This window comes from Symsagittifera roscoffensis, chromosome 8, assembly GCF_963678635.1.
Source record: "Symsagittifera roscoffensis chromosome 8, txSymRosc1.1, whole genome shotgun sequence".
NCBI lineage: Eukaryota > Metazoa > Xenacoelomorpha > Acoela > Convolutidae > Symsagittifera > Symsagittifera roscoffensis.
In genome coordinates, this window is record NC_087069.1 from 44,872,754 (window position 1) to 44,889,096 (window position 16,343).

Below are 16,343 nucleotides of genomic sequence, written 5' to 3' on the forward strand. Positions count from 1 at the left end.
ACCAATTAGATCAAATTTTACAATCGAACAGTACTTCGTCGAGCTTAAAAGTCACTTTGAACATCTAGGGTTTTGTCCTGATACGAGCAGTCTTGTTACTGATTTAAATTTGACCAATTCAAGGAAATGGTTTAGAAAAAATCCAATAATTATTTTTTGTTTTGAACTCAAGGAAAATAAATTTGTTTTTTTTAATGAAAATTTTTGACAACTGAAAAAGTCGAGAAAGAAAAAACGTCGACTTAATTTCGTTTGAATTTCGTCAAATTTGTACCTTTATTTCTTCAAAACTTAATTATTTCCGTTTATCTTTAGCAGAGCTCCCCGCGCACTTCGAATAGCCAATTTCTCAAATAACACTTTTGCGATCAAAGGTATTTTTTGTTTCGCAGATGATTGACAACAGTTCGAGGTGTTTTGTCATTCTGAACTAAAATCTGATTTTTTAAGGAAGCTGATATTAGGAATGCGAAAAAATTGGTAAAAATGAACTCGCAAACTTGATGTGAATTGACTGAAGTTGTCAAAACCATCCTCAGAATCCGAAAAAAGCGTCCGACATTGATTATCCGAACTTTCGTGTTAGAATAATCAATGCTCCTGAATTTTTAATTAGATTTTTTCTAGTTCTTCGTAGTGCCACATGAAAATAAGGTGATGGGAGGTCCCATTTTTACTCCAGTTTTACGAAGAGTGATCGAAATCTCGACCGGTTGAACAACTTTTATCATTTAATCCGACTTCTTTTTTCACGTTTTTATTTCATCTAACAGTAAATACGGGACAAAATTACGCGTGACTTAGTTTTATACTGTATGTAATAAATTAAAAGCCATCGTAAAAATGGTTAAAAGTGACCATATATCCGATTTTTTTTTTCTAGAATTGATTTGTAATTGTGGTTCTGAAGCTATAAAGCAAAACTGCTTAAATTGCTTAAATCCATTTCAAAGTCATAAACTTGCCGACGCAATCATCTAAGAGGTTTTACTTGATTACTTCATAAAATACTTATCAAAGGTGTACTTTGAGATAATTCGGTTAATCAATTATGAAAGCAAACATATAAACTGAGTTCACCCTGTATATTTATATTGTTGATAAGGGGGGATAAGTATCGAAGCCGAAATTATCTCTGGCTTAATTTGGAATTAGGTTTTTCCAGAAGAAATAAAACAACTAAATGAACTTGTACATAGCTTCAGAAGAAATTCAAACTCTTATGTCGAGGATGAAAGCTTTACATCAATCAAACTGATTTGTGCTACTAGCTTTGTTGAAAAAGCCGTTTTTAGAAGAATGAAAAGAAAAACATTTTTCGATCGATTGACATACCACACTAAGCAATATACCAAGGTTGACCTCCATACGCCAAAGACACTAGTCATACAAATTTGTTAGTATAGGAATTTCATGACAAGACGAAAGAAATCAAAACACTAAGTTTACCGGGAAAACTTTTTATCATCATTCTTCTGACGTAAAAACAATTATTTACTCAATCAAGCATTCTCTAAAAAAAATTTGCATTGAATTTAATTTTTTGTTTTGTCTATCAAGTTGTGTCGATGCTCCAAAAAAATTAAAACCTTCATTTTCAAATTTGTTTTTTTTGCAGATAGCGGAAGCCTGAGTGCCTTGCATCTGCTAGGTACTAGACATTTTCGTATTCGATTATCACAAATAAATTAAGATCGGCGAGAAAAAATTGAAGCAGAAGATTTAAGCGTCTTTTTTGATAAGTTGACTGATTATGAATTAATGTTCCGACTTTCGTAACTAAATTAACGGAAGATTTGCGCTCTGCGTGGTTTTTTTTTTCTTCAGACATTTTTCGACTTACTAACTAGCCATTTTTGACAAGATTTCAAAATATCAATCAAACGGTAGTGTTGTCCTGAGCTTGAAACTGAAAAGATATTTTACCTGTGATTTTTTAAATTAAGTTATGGGCGTTTAAAGATTGCCATTTTGGCCATTTTAGGACAATAAACGCGCGATATATTTCGCGCTTTTGATGCATAAGCGGAGATTCAATTCGTCTTAGAAATCGTTCCAAAGTGGTCGAAGGAATCTTATTTGCCATAAATGATTTTGATACTAGAAGCGAAATCTATCAACTTACGATGAATCTTTGTACTCTATATGGCGTGTGGGTGGATGATTTTCACAAAACTCTCAAAGTTAAAAAGCATTCTTTTTTACTTTTGTTTTTCATGTTATTTTTGCTAAATAGATCTTAAAAGGCAGCCGGAATATTCAGGGCCTCGCCCTGATACAAGCAGTCTTGTTATAATTGGTTCAGAGATAGTATTTGTTTTAGAATAAATCGCAGAAAACAGTTTTTTGTGAGATATGAGTGTCATGCCAATCTGTGGGTATTCATTTCAAAATACAGGTCATATAAATATAAATCTGTACAAACTATTTTCTTGACATGCGTTTGTTGTTTTTGAAATAATGCTACGCAAAACTTTTCTGACAATTTTTGAAGTGAGCGGAATCATAAAATGGAAAGCGAAAGATTTGTTATAGCAGCTGATTATTCGGATCAAATATCTACTCTTTACTGAAATCGATTGCTTTTTGAGTTTTATTTTTAGCTCTCAATAAGAACCCCAATCATTTTATGGCAAACTTCGATCAGAAAATGAGTTTTCAACTTTCAGATCTAATGTTTTTTACAACTATAAAAAATTCCCTCCAAACTCTTTTCGATTTGTCGAAACTTCAACATTGAAAAACAACCTATCGAAACTTCAACCTATTGCTTTATTCAAAAAATTGGAGCATCATGCTAGTGAATTAATACATAGAGACAACAAGTTTTCAAGTGTTGCCCTGATAACAGTAATCCTTTCATATTTTCAAAAAAAAATTACAAACACGAAAAAATATAGCCAGAAAAAAAAGTTTTTTCATTTAGTTTTGTTGTACAGTTATTAAACATAATAGAGCAATAAAATTATTTCAAATAAAACTAATGAGTAGATTTTAAACGCTAAATATTCATTTACACTTATCATGAACTATCCGTAATCATCTCGAAAAGAAATTACAAAAAACTTTCTTTTTCTTATGTTTAAATTGGGCAACACTCATATACAATTATCATGAACTATCCGTAATCATCTCGAAAAGAAATTACAAAAAACTTTCTTTATCTTATGTTTAAATTTGGGCAATTTTATTTTTATTAGGTAAGCAAAACAAAAATTTTAAGAGATGCGCTGAAATCCAGGTGATTTACAAGATCAAATGAGATAGTTGCTAAAAATGTGTCGTCAACTTCTGTGAAAGAAAAATGGAGTACAATTTCAAAAGCAGAGTGAGGGGTTTTTATTGGGTGTTTTTATCCAAAGAACGGATCATTTTAAAAAATATAGAGAGCAGCATAAGTTATTTTAAGCCCTCAAATTAAGTTTTTAGGCTCAAATAAAAGATGTGCTTTTTCAGACGTCTTGCAGTGCTGCTAGGGTCCTAGTGCACTGCTGTTATTGAATTGATTTGTCTCTGTAACAGTGCTTTTTTTTGAATTGCTGGACTATCACTGATCTGAGATAGAATGACTCAGGCTCTCTGTTGAAACATTTTTTTTGTTACTGTAACGTCACTGTAATATCACTGATTTTTTCTGCAAGAAAAATTCAAGCTTCGACAAAGAAAACGTTAACGATGGCTTTGCTAACGTTTACTGAATTCCAAAAAGCACATTTCCTGAAAGAAAAAATCAAGTTCCATTATTTTTCTAACAATAAACTTATATTTTCGAAGAAAAAAAATGTAATTTAAATATTTTATGCATAGCATAACCCAATGGATCAAAAAGCTCAACTTTTTGATTGACTTTCTGACATCTGTTATCACAAAATCATTTTTCTAAAAAAAACGATTGCGCCAACTTACCAAAAACTGAATTATTTGCTGTTTTTTGTCTATGGAGGTCAAAACGGGAGACTTAAAACAAGTTTATGAAAAGTTATAAATTATCAATCTTGAATCCCGCTCGTTTGTTTTGTTACGACTCATGAATTCTTTATAGGAAACTTTTTTTATTTCCTTAAAAGTCCTAATCGTGTTTCCTTAGTCTAATAAATCTGGAACTTGAAATACTCGGTTTTAATATTTGTCTGCTTGAAAGTAATTGTTTATTCGTTTTAAAATACCCTTTTTTCGAGGAATTATATTTTTACAAACTTGAATTAGTATTTTACAGGCAGGAAGCAACATTTTTTTAAACCTCTATGAGTTATAAAACTCATAATCTATTCAGATCTAGAACCAGGAAGCTTGAAAAAAATAAAAACTAGTAATTAATTTTTATCTGGTGGCAAAATGTACTGTAGTATTCGGAAGAAAAAAATGTCTAAAGTTTTCTTGAAAATTGATAATTTATCGTAATTTCAAATAGCGCTCAAAAAAAGAGGAATAAAACTGTGTATTTTGAGGAAGTATTCAAGATTTTAAGAAGCAATTTCGGTGCTGACTGGTTGAAGTCCCAATTAAACGCACAATCTTCTTCTTATCAGATCAAAAATCATTTTTCGGAAGTTTCATTTCCTGCTGATTTACTTCAGTTAATTCAACGCTGTTTTTTAATATTTCCTGTGTAATTTCGACCAAAAAACTCCAATGCAACCGACAATTTTGGTTCACTTTTGAAAAACAGTAGTAATGTTTTGGTAACTTTTGTTTCACTGATATTTTTCATTTAATTTTTTCAAAAACTCATCATGGTACGAAGCTCATTAGATAAAATTATTTTACAAGTTCGTCTAAACTTGCCTGTTGATTTACACGTAAGCAGCGGCGTCAAAGAACTGCTTTTGTTCTATTCGGAAAAATTTTCTATTTAAAACTATTTTCAAAGTTTTTTTCCTTACCTGTTCGATTCTCATTAGGTCAATGTCTGTCAAAAACTGATGCTAGATTATAGCTATGGTATTTTAGCATAACTAAAGTTCAAATTCAATCAAGTTCTTTTTTATCCGACCTTAAATATATTTGCAGGTAATTATGGCACGATGAAATTAGTATTTCAATTATATGATACATATTCTACGACAAATTTTAAAAATCAATGGTTCGTAGGCTTCCATTCTGAAAAACATGATGTTTTGTAAAATTTACATTTTAATTTCAACCCTGAAAGAACGTATCATTAGACCAATTGTTCCGTTTCGATGCGTCTCCGAAATTGTCTTGTAGTAAAAAACAATTACTGCTCTAACCCTTGTTTTTTGACATATTTGTAAATATTGTTTATGTTTATTAATAAAGTACTGTTTGTTTAGGTTCCACGGGGAGCCGGGCAGGTTTGCGATCCAGTACCAGCTGATCACGATCGCCATCTTCGCCATCTGCTTCGTCTTCATGGCCGTCCAGTACTCCCGCATACTAGCCACTGCCAGACGACAGTACATAAGGTAAACAGTCCGTTATATTGATCTCTATATATAACTACCCACCCCCCCCCCCCCCACTCTGTAGTACCTAGTCCAGAATTGTCACCCCTATAAAGAAATAAGGCAACAGTTACGCATATGCGATTTTTTTTCACTTTGTAACAATTCTCTCCCACCTTTTCTGCAAAAGGGAATCAATGGAGAGACTTTGAAAAACCTTATAAAAATCGGTTTTGGATACCGACTTTTTCTCGGCCAAAGTTTGACTAGAAGGCGACAAATTTTCTACTTTCCTGAAATCAAAACTGGCGACGGGCAACAAAAATGGGCACCGTAAAAGCCTCAGATAGATAATACGGCATACAATAGATGGGTCACTTCTGGATGACTCTGAGTCAATAATGAGTTTATGCCGTTTTATGTATCAGCCATTATAAATTGTATAAAAATAACAAAAACCTATATATCAATATTTTTATACCATAAATTGTATACTTACGCAATGAGTTCAAATAAGTCGATTATGCAAGGAGAAAAGAATGAAGAAATGATCATTTAAACCCACGTGAAGGTCCAAAAATCTAGAATAACTCGCTTTCAATTGGCAGAGGAAATGTTTCAATAGTTCCGATTTATTATCTTCCTCGTCATAGTTCAACAGAGTTCATACAGAGTAACATTAGGTCAGTTATGGTCATTTTGGGATCTCATTTCGAGTGTTTACTCTAGATATATTTTTCCGATTTTTTGTTTACATGTCAGCCGACATATTTCTTTTACGTAAAGCAGCTTTTTAAGAAACCATTGATATCTTATGGCTCGAAAGTCAACTGGAAGCGACAAATTTTTCAAAAATCATCTCAAAAAGTTTTTCAAGTTTCAAAATTCCGTCCGAAAAGCTACGATGGCGCAAAAGTATTTGAGAAACAAAGCTGCTATTTTATGAAACTCAGTTAACTCAACTTCTGAGGTGAAAATATTTTTATTGAATTGTTCGGCGTTGTTTCGTTCTTTTTTTGCGAATAGTTTTTGTTTTATAAGGTATCTGCAAAAGAAAGGGCCAAACGTATCAGTCGAACAATCCCCTCTAAGTGATCAGTCGTAAAATGCACTCTTAGACACGTAATAATTTGAAAAGTTAATTCTGTTTAAAGTATGCATTTCGAAAACACACATTTTTTTGTTGTTACATTTTTATGTAGGATTGCATTTGGTTGCTCTGCTAAATTACTAAGTTAAAATTTTTTAAACTAATTTTCTCAAAAAAAAACTTTTTTATTCGCATAAAAGTAGGCTACCCGCATCCTAGTTAAGGCAAAAGTAGTCGATTGTAACGGATTTGTTATGGTGATTTTTTGACAATTATAAATGATTATAATTACCAAAATTAGCTGTTCAAAGGAATTATATTTGATTATAATCTTGATAATCTCTTATTTTGCCAAAAATGTGTTAAATCAAATAATATTCGAATTATAACTTATGGGTTATAAATTTTGTGTCAATAACAAAATCTCTAAAGAAGAGATCTCTTAAACACTTTGTTTCATCGGAACACAAAGTTTTACCACGAAGCAAAAGCTTCATAGAGATCCTTTCATATTAGTGGAAAGGTTCCCGCGGTAGATGAAAAATAAATCTTCAGAATCTATCATAAGACTAAATCAAATAGCTGATGTTTTTGGTGGTTGAAAAAGTTGAATATGTGCATCACAAAACAACTCCAATGGGAAAAGAATGGAAATTTTTTTTTTGATTTGATATTTTTAAAAACTGATTTGAAAATTTTAAAAACTTTTAAAAACATTTGAAAACTTTGCAATTGATTTGAAAATTTTATAAAATTTTGTTTCTCATTTTTCATAGGAACCAACGTCTACAAAAAGCATAAAATATAGGCAAGTTAGATGCAACTTAGAAGACACAATGGAAAAAATTATAATGAATTTTTGTGCAAAACTATTAAATTAGAAATTGGAACAAAAATAATGGAGTAAAATCAGTTCTAATTGCTTATAATTGTGTCGAAAAATAGACGAATAATTAATTGATTAAAATCGTTTAAAATATTTTATAATTAAATATAATTTGACTTCGAAAAGAGCGATTATATCAAATTATTAATTGATTAAAATCGATTGTTCCCATTTTTGATAAGACTGGTACTAAACTCGTAAGATAAACGATTTTTATCGCTCGAAACTAGATGCGGGTATACTTAAAGTTTTTTGTTGAAAAAGCCTACTGTTGGTTCCCACTGCATCGATTTTTTAGTGAGCGGCGCATCAAAGCAAGAGAAAATTGATCAAAAATAAAATATGTTTGTTGTTCTAAACTGTCATTAATATAATCCGATTCCATGATGTCCTCAGGCAACAAAATAGAACAAAAAATCGATTGTAATTCATTGTTTTTATGAACCTTAGATTAAAAAAAATCCAATCAAAATAATTTAAAATGTGTTTTGTTCATTTTATTTTATTTTCGCCATTTGCGCAAAACCCATCAACGTTTTTCTTTTTGCCTCTTACCACCCACCAGAACCAATCTCCCCTCATTGTTATTTTTGAAAAATTTCCGACTGAATTTGCAATTTTTTGTGCGCGATCCCTATCAAATCATATATAAAAGTTTATGCAAACGTAGTCAACCTTAAATTCTTCTCAACCCAAAAACTACAAAAAAAATTGAGAATGGTTGAATGAACAAACATTATTAAGAAAAAATGAGTAACAAAAATCAAAGTTAAATCTAAAAAAATATTCGAGTTGAACTGCAAGTAAGCAATTTTAGGTTAAAACGTGCAAATTATCCTGTGTGTGTTGAAATTTGCACCCGAACAATGTAGAAAAAATCTATTATAATGGAATTTTATTGACCTTATATATAAAAGTGAAAAGATAATTGTTTTGAAATGGATTTTGATGTTACATTATCTTTTAGCAAAGATATATTTATTTTTAGTTAATTGATTATAATCATTGATTAATATTCATTTTTGTAGACATTAACAAAGAAACTCAATATTGATCGATTATTATCCATGGAACTCGAGTGCGGTTGATCTGACCCACCATAAGAGCTGTTCAGCTCATCACCTCTATTTCTGACTTAAACATTTCTGTCCAGGCACTCATTAGGAGTGATTGACGTCAAAATCTTTCTATAATAGGCGTCGTAACTTTTCGGACGGTATTGCGCGGTTGATTTGACCAAACAGCAAACACTCAGAGGAGTGGTTTTCCTCAAGGTCTTATCTATAAAGGGCGGTCGGTCTAAAAGAAGAATGACATACCCTAAAAACCTGCTTAATTGCAGAGTGAAGAACGATATGCAATCAATATACTGATAAGTGTTGCCTTTTTTGACAATCTAAAATCTCGGAAAAGATGAGAACGCATTAATGTAATCGGTTGGAAGGTAATGTTCAACTTTTTACTTCAGCAAGTTCTGTAAATATTGCGTGATAACCTTCTTTTCTGCTCTTGGGTTTTTCTGCTAATTTATCCGCATGCATTATTTGTAAAAATATGAGAAGAAAAATACTTCAGTTCATTAAATCATTTTGTTATTAAGTTTTTAAGCATTTTGGTGAACATGCATTACTGCCAAATAGAATGCGATTCGAAATTTTTGAGATCGTACTGGGTATTTCTTCAAGAAATGTCGGAGTTTTTAACTATCCAATATTTCACATAACTTTTTTTATCATCTGAAAAATATTGACAACCTTAGTAGCTAAAATTTGAAAAAAAAAATCAACATGCGTAACGTTTTGCGGTTTTGAACGTTACGCGGTATTAAAAAAGGATTAAAATCAAAATATTTTTAACTCAAAATAATCCATCAAAATAATCGAGAAAAACTTATGAAGTTTGCAATTTTTTTCAAACTTGTGTCATTGCCTACTTCGTGCAGTTGCTGAGTGTTACGTTTCATAAAATTTTACTTTTCACATAATTTGTTTGTATTAAAGTTTTCTCTACTTTTTCTATGGTTTACGTAAGCTCTAACATCTTTTTTAAAAACCCCTTTCCCCACTTTAAAAAAGGTTTAAAATCAAAATATTTTTAAATCAGAATAATCCATTATGAAAGAGCATAATCGATTATAATGTGTTTTCGAGAAAATTTTTTGAAGTTTGCATTTTTTTTCAAACTTGTGTCATTGCCTGTTTCGTGCAGTGCTGAGTTTTACGTTTCATAAATTTTTAGTTTTCACATCATTTTTTTTGTATTTAAGTTTTCTCTACTTTTTCTATGGTTTACGTAAGCTCTAACATCTCTTTTAAAAACCCCTTTCCCAACTTTAAAAAAGGTTGATTTAAAAGGTTGAAAAAATTGATTTAAAAAATCAAAATATTTTTAAATCAAAATAATCCATTATGAAAGAGCATAATCGATTATAATGTGTTTTCGAGAAAAATTTATGAAGTTTGCAATTTTTTTCAAACTTGTGTCATTGCCTATTTCGTGCAGTTGCTGAGTATTACGTTTCATAAAACTTTTACTTTTCACATAATTTGTTTGTATTTAAGTTTTCTCTACTTTTTCTATGGTTTACGTAAGCTCTAACATCTCTTTTAAAAACCCCTTTCCCCACTTTAAAAAAGGTTTAAAATCAAAATATTTTTAAATCAAAATAATCCATTATGAAAGAGCATAATCGATTATAATGTGTTTTCGAGAAAATTTTTTGAAGTTTGCATTTTTTTTCAAACTTGTGTCATTGCCTGTTTCGTGCAGTGCTGAGTTTTACGTTTCATAAATTTTTAGTTTTCACATCATTTTTTTTGTATTTAAGTTTTCTCTACTTTTTCTATAGTTTACGTAAGCTCTATCACCTCTTTTAAGAACCCCTTTCCCCACTTTACCACGCCCCCCCCCCCAAAAAAAAAAATTTAACCCTCATCAGTTTACCCCCGCCCAACGTTTACTGAACGTAGGCGAGGTAAAAAATTTGGGGGAACAAAAAACTTGAGTGACAGGATTAAACTGGAATGTGGGGGTAAATAGGTGTTGTTTACACTGAGTAACCCCCTAGCCGTCCCTCCTCTCCGTTTACTGGTAACCAAACTGGGGGGAGCTCGGTAAACTGTAACTTGGACTGGGGGTGGGGTTGGTGTTGGTATTAAACATAGGGATGGGCTAGATACCAACGTAGGGGAGTGATTTGAATGCAGATGGTAGATAAAGGAAGGGGGAGTGGTTAATTTGAGTAGATTTAGATTGCGAGAAGGCCGTGAGTAACGCAGAAATGTGGCAAGTTTTGCAAATAAATTGCAAAAACTGTAATTATTATTTTCCGTTATTATCAATTATAATGGATTTTAAATGGTTTATAATCCATTATAATGGGTTTTAATGGGTTGTATTCTAAGGAAAATATTCGATTATATTTATAATATAAATGATTTTGTTGTCTAAATTTTCAACAATAATGGTTTATACTTGCTTATACAAAGTCTTGCTCTGAGTTGATCAGTTGTGCCAAATCAAAACTAAAAGTTAACTCAATTTCAATTGGGACACCCATTCCGACAAGTTAAGCTGAACTGAGAAGAACTAATTTTTACGGTGGATTTTAGTAGATGAAAATTATAAACATTTTCACATTATATTTATGCTTGAGAAAAGAGAATAGAGTCAAACCTTATCGAACTCATTGAACAGAATTTCCCCTGAAACTGATCTTATTTTATTTGAAATTGTTTTGAACTATGTTCCAGGAAAATTTGTTGGGTATCTGTTTGTAAGATTGAACATTTTTACACTCACCAAAACAATTAGCGCCGTCGTTGAAAATTTTCTAAGACCTAAAATTGAACCCAGGTTTCGCCTACTTATTGTTTTAGACCAACAAACTTGATGTTGCTATTTACTTGATGTTACTGTAGCATTCCAGCAAAATGAGTCCTAGAACAAAAACTTCTCATCCGGGCGCGGATCTAGGAATTTCTCGAGGGGGGGGGGGGGGGAGAAGGGTGGATCTCAAAAAAATGTTGAAATTTTTGTCGAATTTTTTTAGGTCGGACAAATTGATTTTGTGGGCTCTCCCAAATCACTATAAAGAGTCTAGATTGACCAAAAGTTCTGCGCCGCAGGCGGCTTTTTTTTACAAAACAGGTCAAAAAAGGCGTTTTTCTGCATTTTTGAAAAATTTTGACCAAAAATCGCGGTTTTTTTTGGCGCGCGCTACCCCCTGAAAGTTAGTATATATTGGCGCTCAAGGCGCCTTAGAAAAATTTTAAGGCCAGTCATCCAGAAATGGTTATCTCAAAATAGTCAAAATTTTTGCTTTGCTCTTATCTTTTTTTCTATTCTTGAGCTTTTGATTGAAAACCGAGGACTCATCTTGCAGTGTTTAGAAAACATTTTGAATGTTTTCCGAACTAAAAACACCAACTAAGCTTAGACGATATTTCTGCAGTTTGATCTCAAGTGTTCAGATTTTATATGAGGAGAAAGACTATAATAATACGCTTCTTGTTATCAAAAAACATCGGTCACTTCGATGGCTTCAAGTGAGTGTTGTTTATCTGCAAGATATATCGAGCAAGAAAAACTACACATCAAAATTTTTTATACTAGTTATTTTTAACTCCCTGTAGTTTTTATAAGAACTGTTTGCAAAAAATGGTTTGTGTTCCTTTGTTTGATTATCAGAACACCGGGGCTGGATCAGGGTTATTCGAGCGCTCTTCAACAACAAAATAATTCAAGTTTTTTACCACTTATGTATTTTGGTAAAACGAAATTTGGCGTATCGACCGGTGTTTCAAATATTTTTTTTTCCAATTACAATTTTTTCCCCTTTTTTCAGAAAAACGACAAAGGTGATTGGAATTTTCTGTGATTCGTGTAAATTAAAAGTCTACTAATCGTTTTATCTCAGCAGATATTTTTCAATCCGTTTTTTTAGTTAGAGTTCACTTAGTTCAATTAGATGGATTTTTATTCATGTGATCCGTATCATTTTGTTTTGCCTGTGCGATATGCAAATTTCCACATCCTAATCAAGTTATGAATATTTTAGCATTCAAATGTATTTGGTTGTCTCCCACAGAGTTTTAATTTATTTTCAAAATAATGGAAAACGTCCCTCAAATAACTATTTGAATGTTTGATCAAAGGTACAAATAGAGTGACCCGTTTTTTTTTTCTATAATCTAATTTAGAACTTGAAATGGAATTTTCAAAGTGTAGACTCTTCAACCTAATAGAAAATGCTATCCAAAGTGCTTTTCCTTGGTAATTGAAGTTTTCACCATGCTCGAACAAGTCTTTGTTGATAATGCTCCAATAATTCCATCGTTCGATCTGTTATTGTGAAATTGTCAGCCAATAATTTTTGCAATCTCTTTATAAACGGTCTATATACATTTAGCCATGTATGGGAGTCAGCACATGATGAAAAAGTAAATATAGTTTTGAAGACAAAATAATCATTTTTTTCTCTTTGTTTTCTTGATTGCCGAATTAATGAGGTATTGTTGAAGTTCAAAGTGAATTCTGATCAATTTTTTAAAAACACAAGCGCTGAATATTGAGCAGTTTGATAGCTGGGGACTTCTTAAACCGGTCTCTCTATTGTTGAACGGATATTACCATTTTCAGCGGCCAGTCTTAATGTAAATACAACCAAAAGGAAATTAATCTCAGCTCTCCAGAACTCAAAAAAGTCGCAATAGGTATGCGTGATATTTATTCGCTAAGGATGAGCACTAACATATGTTCAGGTTTTCATCAAATTGGTAACGCCTACTTTAATTGAAAACAAAACAAAACAAAAAAATCAAATTTGAAAGGGTAGAAAGTTGATTTATTCTTCTTATACGGTATTCAATACACTTTTCAAAGATTACAATACACTATTCAAAGATTCCGACAAGAAATATTTATATTCGATTTTCTAAATTTGTTAACAGCCGAAAAGTAAATTTAAAAAAAATAATTTTTTCCTGAAGGTGAAAGAAACGGAGAAAGCACTGATCAAATTTTGAAACTTTAGCTACTTATGAGTTAGTTTTTTCGCTAAAGCGAAGCGTATAGACGAATCCGGGCTCTTATTTGAAAGATGTTTTAAGAAACATTTATCCACGAGAGACACATAAGAGCTGTACAGCTCATCACGGCGAACCGCTGTTGCGCCCCTTCTTAAGAACTACATGCAATTTTTTTGGATAACTTTCTGGGCTGAGCAAGTTTGACTCACCCTGAACCTGAAGCAACAGACACGAACATGGTGGGCGTCGAACATCCGACCCTTCTATTCAGAAGCGGAGACGTAACCAGTTCACCACCGCTCTAGTGAACTTAATTTAAAGTACAACTAATTAATCATGTTAACTTTTTTTAGACATTTTTTCAACAAACAATTTGCATCAAAGAAATTTAGAGAGCGACAAAAAATTAAAAACGTTTGATCATTTTGTATTTTACCGGGAGAACTGAAGCGTCTAATTGCAACATGAATGTCTTGATGCCTCTAACTTTTTGAGGCATCTTAGCTTCCGAAAACCATCGAACCGTTGAGTTAGAAAAACGTTTTAATTATTTGTTGTTTCAGATGGTGCCTTTGAGCTGACTTAATCGTCAATAACTTTTTGCGTGAACAAAAGTGCAAAATCTAATCAATTTTCCTTGTAATCTGTATCTTGAGGCTAATTCTATTTTTTTTTCACCAAAAAATAAATCCTTCGCGTTATAAAGCCAAAGCTCAAAAAACAGAGTTCTTTTTACCAGAGGTCAAGGGAAATTAAACGAATCAAGGTCATATTAGAGCAGTGGACTCCACTGCCAGCCTTAGAGGCACAAAATTCATCTTCTGCTGTGGAACTCCAGACAACTGCCTATTTCACAGGTTTTTTCGGATTTGGCGACAAAAGTGCCTTGGGACACATTTAAATGACGTCACCTTATAACGGAAGCTACAAAAAACAAAAATAAATACGGTAGTTAATTAGCGCATTATCCAGTTTTCGATTTATTTTTTTTCTCTGATGTTTGACAGAAATATCACCAGTTGAGAATCCAGGTGTACTCTCGAAATAGATGTTAAATTGATTTTCAAGAATGTTAATTGCAACTTATTTCTTGAAAAACAATTCAACAACTATTTGCATTTTTTTGGAAATTTTTTGTTTGAGCATAGAATTAATTTTTTTATTCGGAATTTTGTAGCCATGCGAAAAAGTTCGTATCAAATAAGTTTCAAATGTGAACATTGTTTACTGGACCTAACTGATCAAATAATTCCTTTTAATCGACCTAAAATATATGCGTTTAAAAGTAATCGATTTATCTTTTCGGGCTATTTATCGTTCGACTTAATCGTGCGTGAAAGTAAAAGACAAAAGCTTTTCTTCAGTTTTGAGACCGCAATAGCCTTCAGGCACGCAGGTGTGGCCACGTTGTCTGCGAGGTAAATATGTTTAAGTGGCGAAGGACTGATTTTCAAGTAATTTGTTCACGCTATGCTGGTATAATAGACACCAACGCGAAACAGCAAATTAGATACAATATTATTTCAATGCCAAATGTAGCCGATGTTATAACTAGTTGCATCCAGTAGCGAATGTAGGGGTGCAATTTTTTTCTCGAGTATAGTTCCATCATCGACACATAAACTACCGCCCCCACCCCCCCCCCCCCTCCCCTCCGTTAATTTCGAAATTTTTTGTTCAAGTACTCTGTCACTTTTGGTACGAAAAAATAACGGAAACGAGAAATCGACCCGGCCCATATGAAGAATTATTTCTACAGCTGAGCATCTGAACTTTTTTTACCTTATAACGGTAATACCTTCTTTGCGAAAACTTTATAATAATTGTAGTTTCAAGCCAAAACTTAACACCATACATTCTTTTTTGGGATATAGTTGAAAAGGTTCACTGTATAAAGATATGAAATTTAAGTTGACACACTTTTTGGCGCCAATATGTACTTCGGGCTGGTCAAAAGGTTACTGTTTTACTAGAATATAATGAAAATAAACTGAACAGTGAAAATGAATGGAAGTCTGCTCAATTATTGAAATTAGTGCGGTTAGCGTTTTTCTGACATAATGGATTCGAGCTTTTTTGATCCCAAAATTTTTCCTATAGACCCTGCGCCGTCGCCCGAAACTAATTGTTTTCAGAAATTTACAGAGTCTACGGCGTTTTTGTAACATAGATAAAGAAGCTAAAATTTTTGCTTTGGCTAAAAGCAGAATTTATCTCTCTTTTTGATCGTCTCAAACACAAAAAAAACTAAACGACGTAGCTTCAAAGAGAAAACCAGAAGAAACCGCTTCTCTTTGAAAACTGCAGAGTTGTTTCAAAAGCTTTAGGCATAGCTTTAATTCAGTTAACTCAGGAAAATCATTACATCTTCACAACGAAAGCAAAAAACGAGAAACTATTATTATTTTTTATTCCAGAAAAAATCTGATGTAGAAATAAGCACTAGTTTATATCGCGATTGAACATTGACAGCAGATCGAAAATGAAAATTGGTGTATGTTTCTGTATATTTTACATAGTTTAAAGTACTTTGTTATTTTTTTGAAGAAAACTCAATAAAACTGGTTAAATTTAAAAAAATGTTTGAAAGTTACATGAGGTCTTAAGTTTAATTCTTTTTTGCTGCTGAAGTTTTTCCGTCTCCATTAAGTGATGATAGAAAAGCACTAAATTAGTAATCCATCAATTTTCAAGACAAACAATTTCATGACTACCTATCCTCCCCCACTATGGTACACGGGGAAATGGGGGTTGGCTGAAAAGACTTTCTTTCACCTAAAGTTTACCAGTCCTATATTGAAAAAACATTGACATTCTCAAAATGACAATATCTTAGTTTTTTTATTGAGTTTTCCATATTTCTAAGTCTGGAACTATGCGTTCAGCTATCAATTTTTTGTCAATTAGAAACCTTGAGCGAAAATTTTTCTTTC

General features: G+C 32.2%; 1 protein-coding gene across 9 annotated transcripts in view; it reads left to right on the plus strand.

Annotated features, from left to right (window-relative positions):
• Window positions 1-16,343, plus strand: part of LOC134852817 (neuropeptides capa receptor-like) — a 98,335-nt gene that overhangs the window by 79,037 nt on the left and 2,955 nt on the right. For all 9 annotated transcript variants that reach the window (XM_063868627.1, XM_063868626.1, XM_063868625.1 and 6 more), the window contains one exon: window positions 5,295-5,426. In XM_063868627.1, the coding sequence (XP_063724697.1) occupies window positions 5,295-5,426 (132 nt within the window). The remainder of the gene's footprint in view (window positions 1-5,294; window positions 5,427-16,343) is intronic.